At 36.5% G+C, this 21,193-nt stretch overlaps 1 protein-coding gene across 1 annotated transcript in view; it reads left to right on the top strand.

Annotated features, from left to right (window-relative positions):
- The window catches only part of SRFBP1 (serum response factor binding protein 1), a 47,546-nt gene that overhangs the window by 13,051 nt on the left and 13,302 nt on the right, over nt 1-21,193 (top strand). Inside the window, exon 3 of the mRNA XM_031061241.1 lies at nt 9,684-9,755. Within this exon, the coding sequence (XP_030917101.1) occupies nt 9,684-9,755 (72 nt within the window). The remainder of the gene's footprint in view (nt 1-9,683; nt 9,756-21,193) is intronic.

Raw genomic sequence — 21,193 nt, 5'->3', positions numbered from 1 at the left:
TGCTGGCAGCTGTGCCGAATACCGTGGATAGTAACTCTAAACCCTCGGCACTTCCAGCCAGCGCAGGGCTGCTTGGAAATATGTTAACCCTCAAGTCGCATGTGGTTGTTATTTTAATGTTAGGAAAGCACTGTGGAACAAAGTGTGTCAGTACCATGAAAATGCAGATTGCATTACAGTGCGAGGGAGCACTGACATTCAGAACTAAGGCATGTTTGAAGAAAAAGGAATATTCAAATAATGATAATTTTTGGCATCATGCCTGCTGTGCTCCTAAGCTTGTTTTACTTCTCTTTTTTGTCATTTTTATATGCTTGTAATTGTAGTTTACTTTCATGATACCTTCTACTTCTGAAATTGTCACAAGATTGCAGACTTGCTAATTGCTTTCTGTACGCTGTGGTGAAAATAGTGACTGCTCTCTGAATGTAACTACTGAATCAGATGTGAACCTCCAAAATGAAACAATTCGTTTAATCTAATTGACAGAATAAAATGCCAAGTTCACAGTGTTCATCTCAGTAGACTGATGTAATTGCTGGCATTTGACTTGCATACCTCTTGAAATATTAAATTAGTTTATAAACGTGGCAGAAAAGAGTGGCTTATACTTGCCAAATAAAGTTTGGGTATTTTGCAAGAGCTCAAACAATTAGCCATGTTAACTGTTCTTTTGGGGAGTTGTTTTACTCATTTTGTTTTGTTATTAAAGCATGAATAAGTAGTCTTTCCCTCAGCTGCTTGTTCTGCTTTTAGAAGAGGTTATGCACCACAGAAGAATGAAGGTATTTAGCTAGAGAAAGGTAACCATTTTTGCAAAACTATGTTCATAAGAATGTGGTGTCGATTGGTTAGATGGGTATTTTTGTAACTTTAATTTTCTAGAAAACAACAAACCCAGAAAACTATACAATTTTGTACTGTGAAACTTATTAGATGAAAATTCACAGGTTGACACTGAATTTCACTTGGATCTAAACTGAGACAGCAATACTGTAGACATTTAGTAATGTTTAAAACTGGTGCCAGCAAAAACCTGACACCAGTATAGTTTACAAAAAGAACAATCGCTAGACAAGTTCCTCTTGAAGTACATTCTTAAATTCCCAATGATTAACTGTGATTTTGGAGTATTCTTTTTTTTTTTCCCACTGGTTAGGAATAGTTAATTTGCATCAAAATCAATTGTCCTTCGTTCATCTAAAGTCAGGTGATTCCTAATCTGATTTTCTTGGGAAGTTGTATTCTGGTAATTTCCTCTAGTGACGTCTTTGGTTTTGTTATTTTAAAATATGAATTAAATTTAACCATTTTTTTCTTAATCTGTTTTGTGATATTTCTCTCCCAAGTCGTTATTAACCCAACAAGGTTGAAAATTAATGATTTCAAGAAAGATTACTTTTTTACTTTGAGATGTCTTATATTAAAATCAAAGATCAGTTAAAGCAACATAAAATTCAATACAACTTTTGAAAATTTTAGTCAGTAGATAAAACATGCGAAGTCATTGAAAATACATTAAATGTCTTTGGTGCATGCATCAGGAAAATTAGAAACTGTAGAACCATTTCTTCTTATGCTTTTCTTCCTCTTTGCAATACAGATCTTAGAGAAGTTATTAATTAAAACACTATAATTATTTTGACCATCATAATAATCTTGAACCCGAGTGATACAGGGGAATGTCTTTGAATTATAATTCACTTAACCTGTCTCTTCAATTAGAGAGAGAATGTCTTCATTTCTACTGGATATAACTTCTGTTTTCAGTATAAGGTGATACAGAACCAAATCATCCAGTCAGGTCACTGGCAGAAGCTGTGTTGGCTATCCTGGTGAAACAAATCTAAAAAAATTGATGGAATCATTTTTCTTACTGTGCTCTTGCTTTGCTATAGTTGTCTGTCCTTTATGACGCAGGTATGTATAGTAAAACTTGACTTCCACAGAAAGCTACATTTCTACATACATATATTTTCGGACACTTATCAGACTTGCTGCATTGACTGTAAGCTTTAGCAAAGGCTAACTTCTGTAAGTTATTTATTAAAAGAATATATTGTTTCTGAATACATGCAGACTTCTGAAATAGTATTTATTCAAGTACTATTAGATTTCTATTTGAAATCTGCTAGTACATATATGTCTTTGATAAAGCTTTGAGAAGCTTCCACAACATGCAGAGCATTGTTAGTTGGAAAGACATTCCTACCCGCATTGTAATGTGGCATCTAATTTTCTTAGAATAAAGAGTACATTAGTAATAATGCTGATTTGTTTTGTTTATATTAATTTTGAGTGCCTCTGTGCCTCAACAGACAGTCTTTACTTTGTCACTATATTACCTTGCATTAGATAAAAAGGTCTTCCCAAACACATGCACCCCACAGTGGTTAGTTACTATCTTTATGGTCTCTTACCAGACAGTAGAGTCCTGTGTTTTTAAGAAAATTTACATGATAGCACCACTTAGATTTTGTGTTCTTCTGCAATTTGAAAAGCAAGAATTTATGGTGGTGAGTCACCAAAAAAATCCTGAATATAGCTCCCAAAAATAGATTATTTTATTTTTTCTATCTGAAAGGTGTAGGCTCTGGCATAAATGTGCACAAACATTGAAAATCCTAAGTGTTGTCTTGCCAAGAAGAATGGCAAGTCAGACTGAATGAGGCAGAGAGATCTTTTACCTTACTGTGAGTAAATTAGGTAAAACTTGTCTTTTATTTCTTTTCCTAAGAACTTTGTAGACGTTTCTGTCTTTCTCAGGTATTAAAAATAAATGGGTTTAATGGCATTTTATTTAAATCCAGCATTAACTGTGTCTTAGTAGGCACAGCAAGGCCCTTCCCTATGTGGTATGAGTGGATTGTGGTAACAGAGGGCAGCTGAAGTACTGAAGTTTCCCAGCACATCCTCTGCCCTGACCCCCAAGTGTAGTTCACCCAAGAACTCCAAGAACAAGTCCCCATTTCAGCTGCATGGGCCAGCGAGTCAGCTGACGCTTTCAGCATGGGTGAGTGCAGGTTTTTTCCCAATGACAGTTAAAAAAAAACTAACAGGAAAGTTTTTAGCATGGACATGCATAGTTATTTACAAGATTCATGAAGGATTATAGTGATTCTTAACAAGTGACTTGGCAGTCTTCGTAATTTTCTGGACATCAGTCAGCTTCAGACCTATGATGCAGATGGCCCTAACAGCACCATCCTGGACTTCCTGTCAAATCAATCTACCTCTCATGAGACTGTTACTGGTGAAACCCTCAGTCCTTCTCAGCAGTAAACTCCTGGTAAATGTGTAGTGCTTTCACATCCACAGATGTGCCTGCTGCAAAAGGAGGCAATGGTAGGTCTTTTTAGAATTGCTTTAGAAATGCAATGAATGCAACATCTTAATGATTATCCAATTTGTTTCTTTGCACCAAGTAAAATAAATTGAGCAATTGCACCATTTGGGCATTCTCACGTTGTCATTTGGCTGGAAGGATAAATTTTTACTGGGAACTGTCACAGTCAGCAAAGCAGGAAATCATTAAAAGTGAGTTCTCAGGTGAAAAATGCTTTACTGTAGAAGGTGCAGTTGCAACCAAGTAGCAAGTACAGTGTTCTGAGTTTACCTATCATCAGAGTACAGTTAGGGAAATTTGGGACAAATCAGCAGGCCTCTCTGGAAGAATTTTATGTCATTTACAGGTGATGGATAAAGATGAAAGTGACCTGGATTGCCTGGATTCCATTGAGGAAAAAACTAAAGCCAAATGGAAGATGAAATTTCCAGGGCTAAGGCTACAGACTCTTTGTCTAGGATCAGACTTCTCTTCTTCTGTGCGATATTACCAAGAAAGATATTGCCTCCCATTTTATTCCTGTTTAAAGTTAAAAAATGAGAGCAAATACAAAAGATGCTTAGAGACCTTACATATCTTTGAACTTTTATTCTGTAGATGAAGTTCAGGATATCTAATTACTCAGAAGAGAGATTGAGAGGTGTTTTACTAATAGTTTATAAACACTGGCAGTAAGTCAAGCATCTACTTGAAAATGCTTAGCTTTATGAAAAAAGTACATAGAAATATAGGGATTTTATAATAAAGCAGGTAAGTCAATGTAGCACTGATTTGTTTAATAAACTTGCTTACAAGCTTAAGCCACACTTAACTAGACTATGTCATATTTTACTTACTAATCATTTTTTTTTATTCTGTTTATTAATTTTATCTAAATTCTTATTCTGGTAATACTTTTCATCTTGGTTGTACATCTAGTAAAATGGGGACTTCGGGAGATCTAGGTTTGGGATTTATTTATTTTTTTATATAGGCAGAGTGCCTTTTACTTTGGTGTGGTGGTCCACTAATGTGACTTACAATGGAAATTCTTGTGTGTGTATTTAGGTCACAGCTACTGACAAGGGATTTGGATTTATAAACTGCTAGGGGAAGAAGGTATTCTTTTTCTTCATAATCAGTTTGATAATGGTCAGCTACAGCACTGCATTTCTGGAAAACATGCCTTCCTAACTTAAAAAAAAAATTCTGCTTTTATAATGGATTTAGTTTCTTTTTGGAAGCTGGATAAGCTTTCAGATGAGACATTGCTGATTTATTTCACTACTTTGAAGATATCCCATTTTTGTGTATTTTCACAATGGTAATACTTACCCATAAGTCTAAGACTACTTTTGTTCTGAATAACTAAAATACTGAACTTCTAAAGGCTTAGAGGAGCAAATTGGTTATGAAGAGAGAACATGCAGGGCTTAAATTGTAGGTGAAAAAAAAGGCTAAAAAGTGTTCTGGAATTTCTTCTTTTATACCTTTCTCCTCACTAAGCAACCTAGAAAAATGACAGAAAGTAGCAAAATCAGACTGAATGCTCTGGAAAAATATAAGAAACTTTGTGAGGAAGTAGTCTCAAACACAGGTTTAAGAGTAAAGATTATGGTTATGTTTTAAAAGCTGAAAGTGTATTAAATGGGTAGCAAACTATAGCTGAGATTTCACCAGAAATATGACTTTTGGTAAGGGTGTTGTATTTCTATATACCTTGATTATACTACTTATTTTTTGTAGAAGTTTCAGCATTTTATGATGAAAATTGTCTTTTCATATGGAAGGGTTTAAAACTTGCACAGCTAAGAAAATGTGAAAAAATAATGATGAGAAGTAATGGATTTTATGATACAGGTAAACAAAAAATACTAGTCAAAACAAAATTGAAATTGTGTCTTTTTAGTAGTCTGAGGACTCTTAAATTGCTTCCACAGGCCACTGGCAGGCTGGGGTTTTTTCCTGAGTTATCTAAAACTGCCTGAGACAGCATAGCTGGGAATCCATTTTTTATGAAAAATCTTGCATTTCTGAGATGTGTTGAAGCCTCGTTTGACAGCAAGTTTTTTTGCTTTTGCTGTCTGTATTCAATAAATTACATTTCCATGCCTTTTATGTTTGAACCTCTATCTTAATCAGTATCACTTGGATAAAGTGTCATTTGAGCAGCCACAACCAATATAAGTATGAAGTCATATTTTCACATACCATTTACACTTGACATGCTTCTTTTCAACAGTCTTGTCTTTCTGTGTAAGACAGTTATGGTTTATTTAAAAAAAATCTCCCAGCATTGCCATTCTAAGTTTCTGTAAGTACTGGGGTGAGCTCGCTGCCTCCATACTCTGTTCAGAGATGATTTCCTGCCCCACAACTACCCCCTTCCTATGCCCAAACACTCACTTTTCCTAGCCCTGACCAGCCTTTGCCCACCCATAGTTACTTTTTCCGCAAATTTGGTGTTTCACTGTAACTTTGTATGCAATGTTGGCTTCATGTGCTATTAATAGTTCAGTTACCTTAGTACCTTGCCAGTTGTCCACCCCTGAAGTCTGCCCTATATTCCACCTTTCCATGGAGCTTGTCTGGTTTTTGTGTAACTCAGCTACGATGGTCTGTACAGCCACTCTGCAGCTTCTTGCATTGTCTGTCACATCCAGCAGTTTTCTTGTGTCCAGTAGTTTTTCACATCCTGTTTATTTATCTTAATATCAGGCCAAGGCCTGGTCATCTCCCAGCATCCAGGATCCAAGTGGCTGACAGGTCAGTTCTCCTGACAGTGCTCCACTCCCCACTGGAGCAGCTGCCTGGGCAGTGAATGACTGGAGGAGCATCAGTCCCAACACTGTTGGAGAAATTGAGTCAGGCTGGTCCTACTGCTGCCACGCCTTTGCCACCTCTTCCCAGTGTCATCTTGACATTTTTTTTCTTTTCTTATCTGTTTATAATTTCACTTTTGTCCCCTGCCTGCAAGTGCTGTAAGGACTAAGTGCCAGCTGCTGAGGGTATGGGGCAAGCAGCAGGAGTCAGGGCAGGAGTGTAGGTGCCCCAAACCTGTGGTGTCAGCAGCAGTGGGTGGGGGTCTCAGCTCCAGGCACAGGGGCAGTAGCAGCGTAGATACTGTCATGGAGGACAGGCAGTGTGTGTCCTACCTGCATCTGCAGGTGAGACTGGGATGAGTCATGCTGGGGTGAGTGAGGCTCTTGGCATATCTGGACTGGGCTGCTGGTCACAGCCTGTGCCTGTGCTACTGCTGATGGGACAGGCTGACTGTCTAGTATTCATGTGCTTTGACCCCACGTGTGTGTCTCTTTAGCATGTGCAGTTCAGTAGCAAACCTCAAATTGGGATAGCAGTGTGTAGGAGAGGGACTTTTACAAAGGCAGGTAGTGATAGGACATGGGGTAATAGGTTTAAACTGAGATGGGTTAGGATTGGATATTAATAAATTCCTTACTGTGAGGGTGGTGAGGCGCTGGCACATGTTACCCAAAGCTGTGGATGCCCCATCCCTGGGAATGTTCAAGGCCAGGTTGGGCGGGGCCCTGAGCAACCTTGTGTAGTGGAAGGGTGCCCACGGTGGGGGTTGGAGCTAGGGGATCTTTAAGGCCCCTTCTAACCATTCTGTGTTTCTACGGTTCTGTGATCTGGGAAGGGGTGTCAGGTGGCCAGAGGGCCCTTGCTGGTGCCTGTAAGGTGAGTGTGTGCATGTACCTGGTGACTTGCTGGTGACTTGCCATCCGCCAGCAAATGGGACACCCATGAGAGGGACACAAGAACTATGGCCCAGGCTAAGGGCTCTTAGATGGACAGAAGGATATGCTGTGCTGATACTGAGGGATCAACAAGTCCTCATGTGTTTGTGCATTTCGAGGGGGTGGGAGGTGGCATGCTCTCAGTAGTGAACTTCAGTCCTGATCAGAAAAGAAGGAAGAGGTCTTGGCTGGCTCTACTGAAGTTCATGTGGTCCTGAGAGGGCTACATACTGCAAAGCTGAGCTTCACTGCTGGTTGAACCTGTCAATAAGAAAGCAAGTGCTACATCTGTGGACCTGGGACAGACACCTCCAGATCTGTGGATGCATTGAGCTGGGCTGCAGCATCAGGGCAGGAGGAATCCCTGGACTGGACTCAGAGATACTGGAGGGGGCATTCATTTATAACATCCCTTAGCACAATTGTAAAGATGGTTCCATTACAGATATTCAACACTAAGATTTTCCTTGTGAGGAAGGTGCATCGCCAAGTTGAGAAAACTGTACTGAGAAAAATACCACTCTCTCTTTTTTCTGTTTTATTGTCTGCTGCTGACCATTAACAGAGACAGAATAAACATGTGCTTATTACAGTAACTTGACTTGTGTGGCTATGTTTACAAAACCAAACAATATTCTTCTGTGGAAGAATGTTTAAGTCAAAAATGCTTAGTTTGCCTTAAGTCTAGGAGAACTGAAGGAGATGATTTATAAAGTTGGGGATTTAAGCCTGAACAGAAGGTTCTTGGCCTCATTTTGTATCCTAGGCATTTTAGTGTGGCTTTAATGACTTCACATTCCAAAGTGTAATTAATTCTCCAGTATTATTCATGATTCTGCAATGTCTTGGGAATTCTGCAATATTGTCATATCAAAATTTAACTTCTGACATCCTTATGGAGGGATCATTAACGTTTGTCTGCCTCTGTCCTGAACCCTGTTGCAGCATTTAAATCCTAAGAAGACAGGAAATAGGCAGTTTTATTTGGGATGAAGATCATAGGAATTATCTTTTTTTTGTGTGTTTTTGTTCTTTTTTTATAAACCAACAGCTTGATTTAATGAATAATATTGAGTTACAGAGCTTCATTCGTAACTCCTAACCTCCTGTGTGACAGTAAACATGTCACTTAACCAATGTGTCCTACTTTTACCATCTGTGAAACACTTTGGAAAGTCATGGAAAACTGAATCATAGGTCTTTTCCATCTCTATTAGGTCATCCAACTGTTCATCTGCCAGTAGAAGATTGTTTCCTATATCCACTAGTGTTTTTCCAGTGTGGATCCTGTCCTTTAAGTGATTGGGCTTCCACTAGTACCTTTGGGAGATGATTTTGCAGAGTTCTAGATCTCATTGTCAGGAAACTCTTCTGACATTCACAAAAAGAGATTTTGTTGTGGTTGTTAATTTAACTGACTTCTATTACTTTTTTCCCGTTAGTAGGTAATTGCTTAGAGTTTTAAGTCATACACAATTCATGATAATTAAATAGATAAATTGCAAGTGTCTGTAAAGTATCTTATCTATACAAAGAAGAAAAACATAAGGTTTTGAGATGCAAGGTATGACCTTTCATAAGAAGGTAAGCTACTTGGTTTTTCCTGAAATCATGTGTAAGGAAGTGCTCCAGATTTACAACAGAAAAGGGATAGAATATGGAACCTAACAGTGGAGTTAAAATGAAGGTATTGGAATAGGTTTCAAGAATGCTTAAGCAGGGAAAGAAAGAAATTAACAAATACAGTATAGTTGTTGAACATGAAAGCTATCAGAAGAACTAAATTACTTTGTAGAGAATTTTAACTTTTCAAAATGTGTGGACATTGAGTCTGGCATAACAATAGTTGAACTACTTTTAAAATGGCTATCTGGGAAACAACTGGTGTGTAACATGTCTTTTTGTTACACTGCTGTAGGAGGAAAATAATGTTCAATTAATTCATTTGATGAGGTTAATAGAGCATTTTGTAATACAACCTACATAAAGCATGTGTCTTAAAATAGCAAGAAATCTGTCATGGGGGCATGTTTGGTAAAATATTCAGCTTTTAACAAAATCCACTTGTCCAGGATTTTCATTCCTCTTATTTCAGCTGTCAATGCAAATGCCTAAGTCCAGGAATGCAAACTGCATGTTCAGTCAGTCTCTTTAGAAAAAAAATAGGGTTTTTTTTTATCTCAGCTTCATTTTCATTGTCTTTAACTTATATATTCATGTACATTGGTAAGATGTAACTTCATCAGAAGGTAAGTTGGGAATTTAAGGCCTTCCAAAGTTTATTTGTAGCACAACAATATGGGCAATATTTCTGCGAATAAAACAACCCATCCTACATACTTTGCTGTTGAAGAATCCCTCTTGCCTTCAGCACTAGTATATTACAGTCAGATTAGGTATAAGGTAGTGTTTTGAAAAGGTCAGTCAGTATAAATATGGTGTTTACATACACACCAAAAAATTCTCCACATAATGAACTGGTTTTCTTCCTTTAAGAGATTAGGGAGGTGCCATGATTAGAATGTTTATAAGGAAGGTGAACTTAGAAAGACTTCATATAGTCTGATCATAAGAACAATAAACTTATCTTTCATCTACAGGAAATAAAACCAGATGAAGTTACCAGACTTGCTCTTAGGACAGAAGTTAATTTTGAAAGTGTCTGCAAAAAGGTAAGACTTGCTGGTTTTTGTTTTTCTTCCCCTGCTTCTCTCAGTGTGTAAAGGTCCATGTGTGGGTACAAGTACATGGATTTCACACAATGTGTCTTGTTTGTTGTGTTGTATCTTCATTGTAGATATTCCTTTTCTGAGGAGGTTTATCCTCTGGGACGTATCTACAGAACAATGAATAGCTATGCAGTATGATTTGTCATTAGTCGGGTGGGCTAGTCCATAGTAATTAGAACAGAATACCAGTAAGCGTAGTAGTGATTTCTTAGTCTTTATAAGTAGATTTGTTTTGTTTATATAGTATATATACGTGATATAGTATAAATTCAATTAGTATAAATTCATTTTCAGTTAGTATAAATAATCTAAGTAAGCTTTCAGTTGGGAAAAGGCACTTTTAAATGCAGAGAGAAGTTTCCATGTGTAAACAAAACAGGACAAACATTAACTTGAAATAAAGGTGGAATTCTAACACCCCTGTGGCTCATTCATTTCCATTTAATGTTTCTCTTGAAGCCAGTATCAAATATTAACAGCCTAACTAAAGATGTCTTAAGAGATTAAATGAAGACACAGAAGTGCGAAGACACTCATTGAAATAAGCAGCTGAGGCCAAGAGCAGTCCTCTTTCAAATAGCATTTTACATTTTTGATGCAAGAAAGCAATTCTGAGTTTAAAAATGTCAGTGCATGAAGTTTTATGGGTTTTTTCACTTTATCCTTAATTCCGATGGGTGGTCACTGAGGAAGGCTGACACTTGAAATGTTTGTTGTACACAGGGTAAGTTTTAATGTAGACTTGAGTAATTTACTCCTGTGATGGCATCATTAGTTTGTGATTTAAATGTGCTGTTACATATTACAGTCGTGTGATGTAGTTCAGTTATTAGCATAGTGTGCAACAAGTTTTTCAGTGTTTTATGTCAGCAAAATCAAGTTAATAGGAAAATATCACAGGAATTCGGTATTTCTGGAGGAGTGTTTGGGTAGAAGCATCCTAACTGTTTTTCCTTCTCTTAATGATAGAAGAGAGTAAGGAAAAGGTCACAGATACCCTGGCATGAAGCTAAAAAGCATTCTTCTTTTAAATTTATTTGACCAGGATTTTCCACTGTGAAGATGAGGCAGTCAGAAACTGCTTACTGTGATATTAGAATTGGGGCAGACACAAAGATTTTGAATGTGTGAGGACACATGGAGAGGGATTTTGTTCTTGAAGAGGGATGCTAAATTGAGTGACATTTTGTCATTTAACTGTATGAGATTCTTCTGCCAAGATTTCAAATTCATCAGGTTTATGCTGATTTCATAAAGTGAAGGAGCACCAAAATGAAATTATTGATGCTATTTTTTAAAGGAATTTGTAGGTTCACAGTTGGAATTTTATTTTCCAAGGTGGCAATTTTATTGAAAAGAATGCTGAAGGAATTTAATTAATCTTATTTTCTATATATTTTTATATATTCATTATTTTTATATATTATATATATTTTATATATTCATTATGTATTTATATATCACTCATGACTGATGGACTGTTTCTCATATTTAATAAAAGTATTAAAATAGGCTTTAAGTTAGCTTTAATTCTTGAAAATGTATATGCATGGAGTTGTTTCGAAGTTTTAGTCTGTTGTTTTTTCTGTTACTTTCTGCTGGTGGCCCAGTTTTTCCAGGGAATGGAAGTCTGTTAATTTCACAGTTTTTAGTGGACGGAACTTATATTTCAAATCAAGCTGATGAATAGATGCTGATCCTTTTTATAATCTGTAGAGGGTTTTAAGCTCTTTGCAGTAGGAGAATAGGTACAGTATATATCATAACCTCACTGGTTGCTTTTGGTTGACCATAACATATCCCCAGCCAAAGAAGGCATCTCTTCTGTGCTTAAACAAAAGTTAATTCTCCAATATTTCATTTCGTATTTTTCCACAGTTAGTCATTAAACATATAATAAAAAAATTGGTTTTCTATCCTTAGCAATATTCTGTAGTCTCATGAAATACAGACCACATTGTTTACCTTTTCATTAACTTGAGTTTCAAAATATTTGAAGGAAAACATCCTGTGGCTGTTTTCATTTTCAGAATAGGTTTGTTTTCATTGATAAAAGGCAATCTGCTTTTAATTCATTGTGGAATGCTGAATATTAGTTTTACATAGTGGTCATGTAGTCAAGATATTTTTTTAATTGCTTCTGCTCACTGAGTTTTTATGTTCCATTGCTGTTTCCCAAACTTTTTCAGAGTAAGTTAAGCATACTTTTCTGTTTAAAAAGAGTTTGCATATATTCCAGTCAAGTACAATGAAATTGTGCTAAGTGTTTAGCAGGTGGCAGTTTACTGGGAGTTCCTGTGATTTAGATTTCAATATGGCTGTATTGATAATAAGCAGATCAGATTTATCAAGTTGCAGGGGGTGTTGGCAACAGTCACCAGCCCCATGACACAAGACTTTTTATAAAAGCATTACAAGAAGCAGCTAGTAAACAATTCTTTGTGTATGTCTGCTGAAATATTTTTTATCAATTTGAATATTGTTGCAGCTAGCACCATTGTTACCAACAGGTAATAAATACTATTGTAAAAATTGGATTTTTACAATACAGTAATACAAAAATTGGATTTTTACAATACACAACGAGGCACTGTCCCATCCCATCCCACATCACGTCAATCCAAAACTCCTCCACATGAGAACACCTTCTCATAGCCCTCCATATAATTCCCATAAGGCTTCTAATCCTCAGACCTGAACTAATCTCCAGTATCCCCATATGCAAGTATAGTTTCAACCAAAACATTAGACCACGACTCTAAAAATAGAAGTTAAACCCTTCTTACCTGCCGAGGAGAGGTAAAACCAATGAGAACTGCTAACTCCTGTATCTGTAAAAATTGTAATAAATGTTACCATGCAACTTTGACTAGGCTTTATATTGTTGGTACTATTTACAACTATTGAAGAACAGATCCTGTATTTTGTAGATTTTCTCCTAGTTCTCGTGCACTTTTTGTACCAGGCTGTGCATTGTCTGTCACAAATATATTTGGCAGACATTAGTAAAATTAGAAAAACATGTCATAGAGCTCATATTTTAAACTCACATTTGCAGCTGTGATGGCATTTTGAACTGTTGCACACAGCATATATTCCTGCAGCGTACAGGAAACTTGATTCATCAGTGTTGTGCTCCAGGACACTGAAGTTATAAATTGGAAGCTAATCCTAATAATGATCTTCATTACAAGCTGAAAACTGAACTGAGCACTGGCAAAGTCTTAACTGTTATCTTCAACTTGTTGCTAACAGAGATTTAGAGTAGTTCAGATAGGTGAAGATAGACAGGATAAATAAGTTAATATGAATTAATGTTTTTATTACAAAATTATGTTTATAATCTGGGCTGTTTCCTTAAGAAAAGAACATGTTGGTCCACCTGCAAAAACCTTCATCATAACCACAGTTGGTTTTGTTGCCTTTGCTAACAGATGTTGACTAACTTACTGTAGCATCTCATCTAGCTTTTCTTCCAGTAAGTCTTTGGTGTATAGCACATAAGGAAGAAATGTGTTTTAAACACTTGAGAATGACAGAATTCCAGCATAATGGAACTGTGCTTACAAGCAGTGATATGTCATCTTGCCTTAAGTCAAAATACTTATTATTTTTTCTAAAGAATAAATTCTGTGTGTTTCCAAATTCAGGAACAGTCTGATTTGGGGAGCTGGGTTGAAACAGAAATTAACTATGGTATTTTACTTAGAGTGTAGAATAGAGTACCAGTATACATTATGATCAGAGATTGGATTGAGCATGTGCTTCTGACTTGCAGAACAAGCATTCACAGATCATAAATACCACCTGTATTTTTTGCCTCCAGATGCAATCTTCATGTAATGGTAGGAGCATAATATTCCCTTCTTTTACACTGATCTTTAATCTATGGTCCTTGAGAAGAATGCCACCTTTTCCTATTAAGTCTTCTATTTCCACACATTGCTCAAATCATGTTGTGTTTGAATCATGCAGATGCTTGTCTGCAAAGAGGATTCTGCGCAGCAAATACTGAATGTATTATGATCCTCAGAGGTTTTTTGGGGCCACATCTCAAGATTACTGAAAAGCTGGCCCCAGTTTCTAAATGTGTTAAAAAAATTTGTAGGCCAGAAATGTAAGTCATTAGTAGGTTCTTTTTTTTTTGCTTTTTTTTTCTTTTTCCCTTAATTTAAGTTCTGGCAAGCTTGTTTTGGATTGCTTCATGTACAGGAACCAACTTTGTCTTGTTTGGAATTTAAAAGGAATTCAAAGGCTTTAGAAATAGGATCTCAGGCAGCTTATGAAAAGCCATAGGGAGACATGCCAGGATTTAACTGAGCAACTGGGTACACAGTGTGAGTTTGGTCGTTTAAAATCTAAGCTGCCTGATGAGGACAACTCGGCTTAACATGATTTTGGAGGGTTGACATTAGTGCTGTGTGGCATCTGGTGCAGATCTTTTTAACAGATGCATAAAGATATAGTACACTTAGAAGTTCTGGGGTTGAGTGCATTTGGTGTCTTTGGCACTTTACCTATATGGCTTAAATAAACTTGGGATGAGGGAACCAACCAAAGTACTAGCAGTAATATGAAAGGGTTTTCTGTGATTTATCAAACAAGACTTTGACTTATTCACATGTGGGAAGACCATTTCTGTTTCACCTCCCAAACTTCTCCTTGAATTCACTCAGTCTCTGGGCTAAGGAAGTCCTTGGGCAACAAGGACATGAGAAAGGTGTCACTGCTCAGGACAGACAGGAAGAATGACAAAGTTATAGGGCTAAATATGTATTAATTTCATTTCTTTCAAAACTGTGTTTCAAGCACATTATCACCATAGCATTTGTCAGATTCATGTTCTTTTGAAATTATGCAGGTGATGGCCTGAGATTAGTCTATCAGTTCACAGCCTCTCTGTCATTGGTAAACAAAGAGCCAGCAAGGGTGTAGTCACAATACTAGTTTTGTTCTTCTTTTTAGATTTACATTGAAAATGTTTTTCACACCAATGGTATGTGAAACGCAGTTTATGGAAGGCTGCTAGCTTTGAGGCTTTAATTAACAGTGGGTAATTAATTGGAGCACCAGGTGTCCCAGAATAACTCAGTACATGGATACAAGCCATCATTCTTGCTGAAGGAATGCATGAGACATTGTTCTACTAAATACACTTATTTACTAAGGAAATTTCAAAATTAGTACTGCTTGTACTTTTGAACTTTGTGGCAGGATAGGAAAGATCTAAGTTCTGAATCAGGTAGAATTTTTGATTAAATACATCTACATCTATAGAGGAACAGTCATATCTGTATTTCTTAATTTTGAAAAATAGAAAGGTTTCTCTCTCATCTGATAATCCTAAATGTATGTTTGTGATCTTTTTCTTCATTTATTTTTAAAATGTACTTCCTAGTTGAAAATATCTAAACAAACCCATCTGCATGTACTGTAGATTTAATCTGAGGAAATGTACTAAATCATAAAAAGGGCCCCTAAAAAGAGTCTTGTGCATTTTAATTGGAGACTTCCTGCTAGCTTCAAAGGCTTTGGGTCAGACACAGAATAGTCGCTATCTTTCGTTTAGTGTTTGGAGGATTTTTCCACAACCTCCCTTCTCCTCCCCCCAGCCCTCCTGAAGAATTCTACTCATGACACAAACATACTAATTAGTCTTGATGTTATTATTGATGTAAAACTTCTGTTTCTGTTGTTAGTGCCTTTAATAGTAGATTCTTATGTACATGGATTTTTAACATTGCTTATGGAAATATTTTGTTTGCAGTACATAAACCATAGGGACAAGACTACTGTATGAATCAATTTTCTTTGTAACACTGATGTGATAGTCCATTAGTGTTGTATAATATGCTTATCATTAATATGTTGCAATTTTGTGGTTTGATTTTGTCTATGTGGGGGCAAATGGCTGGTGGTTTTGGGGAACCCATGAAAAACTTGATTCTCCTTTTTATCTAAATTTTGGTTGTTACATACTGATAATTTAATAGCCTACCTGGATTTCATAGATAATCTCCATGTCACTCAATCCCCCCTTCCCTATAAGTATTAAGTATTGGAAATGTTGTTATCTTATTTCCTTTTGCTTCAGAAGGAATGTATTGCCTTACTAAGTACATGGTTGTTTCTATTCTCCAACAAAGTGTTCATACTGAAAATAGTAAAATAATAATAGTCAATTTATTTTCCTACATGTTAAAATGTTACCTTCCCATCTTATTTCAGTATGAAACAAGAGATACTAATTTGCATATGAGACGCCAGATAGACTTTTCTCTCTGTAATAGATGCATCTGTCAACATGTTATATTTTTTGGAAATATGTTGCATTCATTTAATATTACAATTTCCTGCATCACAGACTAAGATAATTGTCTTTATGTTGGGCATCAGTGTTACAGAGTTTAATTATTTTGGTTCTGAGTATTTTTACTCAGTTTCAATGGAAGTTACACTAAATGTATGAAGCCACAGTTTCCTGAGAATTTTCCGTGTCAGACACCAGATGTTAGTCTTAAACAGGAATGTCTGTGATCTTTTGAAGACCACTGATGAAGTGAAGAATTTTGCATTCATTGATGAATATCACATTCAGGTGTAAATACTTTCTCTGTGTAACTGATTGTTCTTTATTTTCTTTTCCTGAAAGTTCCTCATCTTCCAAATTTGATCACTTGAACTCCAAGCTGTTTAGCATGGCCTTTATATATACCAGGCTGTATTTTAGAGCCTAGAATCCATTACTGTGGCTGCAACTGAATTTTTATGTCAGTATAAATGAAGTTTGCCAGTTTTTGAGGAATCTCTCTCCAGTCTTCTTCCCAGCTACTTTGCTTTGCAATTGTCCATATGTCTCCTAGCCTAGCCAGTATCAATCCCTCCCCAGGCTTCCTGTGGGAGAGTACAGAGTTGTGCTGGGTTCTGTACATGTCACTCCCACCTTATCCATCTTCTCCAGTTGCTCCTTCACATCCAAACTAGGCTGCATACACACTCCACTGTAGTGCCACTCTTTGAGAGCAAGGAGGTAGGCTAGACCAGAGCTAGCATTGTCTTCAACATCAGAGTAGCAGTTGCAATGAACTTTGATTGCAAACAGCTTTGATTTTGTTAATTCTGGAAAATCTTCTTTTAAAGTTTAGTATCGAAATAAGTTGCTAGTAACTTTGGCAGTGTTTCACAGAGATATTGTTTATCTCTGACACAAAAGGGCTGTCTCCTTTCAGATTTTAAATTGCTAGTCCAAGAATCTTTCTACCACTCATTTGCATTCCTGTGAGGCTGTATTTCTTAACTTTGTTGCCTAGTTGAACAGGTCAAGTTTGCTAAAGTACAGTCTTGTCCCTAGACTCAGAAGTGGTGTGATTGCCTTTGATTTGAATGTGCTCATTTCATTTACTTGATGTGCCAGACCAGAATGTGGGCAAGCATATCATAGTAAAGCTCAGAGGAAGTTGGTTCACATTTTGGTGAGTGAGACTTCGCTTGGATCCCCGGGTAATTCAAACAAAATGAATATGCTTGTGAGGGTATAATGGATAAAAAGCAGGGTGGGAAGAACAGTGTTGTTAGAGTCAGATATGCCTGTGGCAGTGGTGTTGTGGTGCATGATGCTGCACATATGCATGGCTGTACTTCTTCAGTCACAGAAAGCTTTATGTTACAGCACTCACAAAAGACAAGCAACTCACAACTTTCATTCCTATTTTAAATTAGTATTTGAGTGATGTGTGATCAGTATCTATCTGGATATGAGCTGTCACAAGAATAATAGAAGAGAATATTAGAAGTAGTCTTGTTTCTAAACTTTCCTTGAAGAAAATACAGGAAAAGTGGCATGAAAAGAGGTTCTCAGGGTATTGTGGTTGATTTGGCAACTGTTTGGTTTGGTTTGGTTTTTGTTGTTTTGATGGGTTTTGGGTTTGGGTTTGTTGTTTGTTTTTTTTTTTTAAATAAAGGAAGGCCAAGTTACTGATGGCCACAACCTCCTTCTCCAGAGTATTGCCCAGACTTGCATACAATGCCTATGAGGCAGAATATCAGTGCCTAGACAAGTGTATGGTATAAAAATGAGACACTTAGATATTTGTAGTATGTTTGGGGCCAGGAAAAGCTGACATGAAAGATGACCTGCAGCATAATCATTATTGCACTGGGTTCTCAGCACTAAAAATTTTAAAGGACATACAGGAATATTTAAAAGCACAGGGAAGGTTACATGTATGGAGGAACATCAAACTAACAGTGATATGACGCACAGGGAACATGTGGCTACTTTTGAGGATGTCTCTTACAGGCTAAGGACAGAACAGCTTGATCCAACAAGTAATGAAGGTAAATCAGACTGACTAAGAGTGTAAATTATGAATCCTTCAGTATTAACCCTTGCACTGAAAACAATAATGGCTAGAATTCCTGACATGTATCATCATCACATGATATAGATGCCCTCTTCCACCACATCTTCAAGATACTTAATGCAATTTACCATCTTTACAGGGATAATGAGATGTGATGTACATGCATGAGAGTGATACTTTTGACTGAAGCACTGTAGTTTAACAGCTCAAAGGTATTACCAGAAAAAAAAAGCACCCAGAAGTGTTTTGAGTGGAAGTACCAACTGTGACAAAAGTTTGATACCAGTTATGTACTGCAGGCCCCAGTGAGAATGGTAATGGTGAACAGAAAATGTTCAATGAGACTAGAGAAGCTACAAATTTAGGACAGATAATAAGAGCAGGTATTTTCAGTTATGCTTAATCCTTTTGAATACTAAAGAGAGAATGTTTACATTGTATATTTTATGTATCTATAGGGAAAGTAATCGGTTTGTAAAGTTGATCCACATGAAGGGGCAGGGAGATGGATTTGTGCAACCAAATGACAAAGGAAAATGTTTCCTCTGTCTTGCCATCTATCTCAAAATCCTCTGGGAATAGATACTCATTGAGCAATTTCAACCAAGCTTTCTGTAGCTTGTTTTAAGAGATTTAACTTCCAGCAGGAAGGTTTTTTTCTGTTTTTGTGAATGTGAGAAATCAGTGAACCCTGGAGAGGAAAATGGCCATAGTTTATTTTGTCTTGATCTTGCTTTGAGAAGCATGATAGAGGTGGGACTCTATGATAGTGTGCCAAGTGAATGCACTCCTGTCTAGAAGAAAAGTGCAAGGAGACCACATTAGGTAGAATTTACATGAGTTTAAACATTATTTTGGTTACTTGCTTAGAGAATTTTAAGTTTTAAGAAGCCTTTAATATTATATAAGCATGTGTGATTACTTATGTTAAAGACTAACAGTTCCTTGTGCATTATTAACTGGAAAAACTCTTCCTGTATATTTGCTTTGTCATGTGACTCAGAATTGCATTGCAAAATAAAAAAAAAATCTGACATTCCTGATACTTCTGAAAATGAAAACCAGCTGCTAGTGTCTTATGCTACTTTTATTTTTACAAATAAAACTATCAGTTTTTCATTATGTATATTATGTAAAAATAAAGTACATTTTTCTGATTTGTTCCCATCTCTGCTCTCCAGGTAAGTTTTTAAAATGCCCAACTAAGTACTAAGAAATTGATACTTAGAAAAATCAAAAATGTAAAATAAAAGTTATGGAATTAAGCAGGCTCTTTCAGCTCATTAGGAAGCCCATCAATCTGCTGTTAACCCTGGAAAACTAGGAAGAAAAGTGCTGGAGCCACCGTTGCCTGAAACTGTAGATGGTATTCCTGAATTATTGGAATTCTGTTTAAAAAAAATTCTCATGTATTGGGATGCCAATGAACATAGCTGCTAACACCATCCACGTGAAAAGGTTTTAGCTTGGTAAAATGACAGCGTAAGTTTACAGCACATTGCACCTCGCTAGCAATATTGGTAAGTAAGACAAAGTATTGGAAACTGGAGGTAAATAGTGACTTAATGGAAATATAACAACATTAAATATCTACTGGTGATGATCTGGTTTTTCTTGGATTTGGAATTCAAATAACTGCCGAATTATTGGAGTAGTTCAGTGGTTGCGCTAGGAAAACAGCATGCCAGAGTTAAGTAATAATAATGTAATAGCCTAGAAGATGCCTGAGAGCCTCTAAGCATAATGTTTCTGTGTGCCATATAGTGAAATACCAGCTATAAAATGTGAACCCCAGGATTGCCATCCATTTTACATCCATTCTCTGCTGATGTGTTCAAGTGGTACCAGGGATAACGTGTGTATCTGATGTGTGTTTATCTTTAGAGTTGGCCTTGAATGCATTAAGTCAATAGACTTCACAATGGAAAATCTACATTTTGGTACCAGAGAACTGGCATGCTTATCTCTGATGTTTTAATAGTTTTTCAGTGAATTGAGCTTGTATTTCCATTTTCTTTTTCAGAAAAAGTCTAAAAGACATATATATATTTAAAAAAAAGAATCTGTTTTCAATCATCCACACAAATTGCAGTGTGGTATGCCAAGAAATGCTGTCTTGAGTAGCATATTATAACATGGCCTAACCCTGGTTAGGTGCGGTGCTTGTGAAGTCTTTTAAATCATCTGTGCTTCCAATTCCCTCTCTCTTAGTTCCTTCAACAGGAAGGACTTTGAACAGAAGTACATCTCTCCTGAGAGTTTTATCTGAAGACATTAGCTTGACAATACTTTAGTTATATATAGGTGTGCTCCCTGTCAGTAATGCTTGCAAAGGTAAAGGTCTGAGCAAGACAAGATTTGTGCACAGGGATAATTTTTTTCCTTTATGTTATAAATTATCTGAAATATACATTATTAAAGTGGCACTTGTTTTTGAAATGTTAGCCAGTTTTAAAGCATTACATCTGTTTTAAATTTGAAGAGCTCAACTGCGTCTACTTCCTCTGCTATAAACTTAAGTTCATATATGCTTACACTTACAGTGCAGTATCAGCCTGCATCTGAATAGTTATAGTTTGAGGTTTGAGCATCTGTTTTAAAGTGAAATATTGTAAGGATATTTCAAGATTGCATCCCTGATAGTTTGGTACAGAGTTTTGTCAGCATATCCATGTCATAGGGAGAGTTGTGAATATCTCAGTTCTGAAACTCCTTTGGTTCATCCAAGACAGAATATTTTGGACTTTTTGGTTCATTATAATAGTTTTAATAATACAGTAATTTAGTTGCTACCATGAGCTCCCCTCAGTCTTTGGACAAGCCTGTGATGCGCAGCTGACTCATGGGAGTTCAGATGCATTCAGGTTAAAGTGAAGTCGGAGAATTCTGTTTACTGATTGTTTTACAGCACTGCCTGTGTTGTTGGTCTCCTTTGTGTATCTGCTCTCTTTTCTATAACAAATAAGTATAAACAATCAATGTTTAATATTTTTTTTAAATTTTCTTTCATGTTTAATT

The sequence above is a fragment of the Geospiza fortis genome, unplaced genomic scaffold, assembly GCF_000277835.1.
Source record: "Geospiza fortis unplaced genomic scaffold, GeoFor_1.0 scaffold44, whole genome shotgun sequence".
NCBI lineage: Eukaryota > Metazoa > Chordata > Aves > Passeriformes > Thraupidae > Geospiza > Geospiza fortis.
Note: the sequence above shows the minus strand (reverse complement) of the source record. Positions and strands in the feature narration are given on the sequence as shown.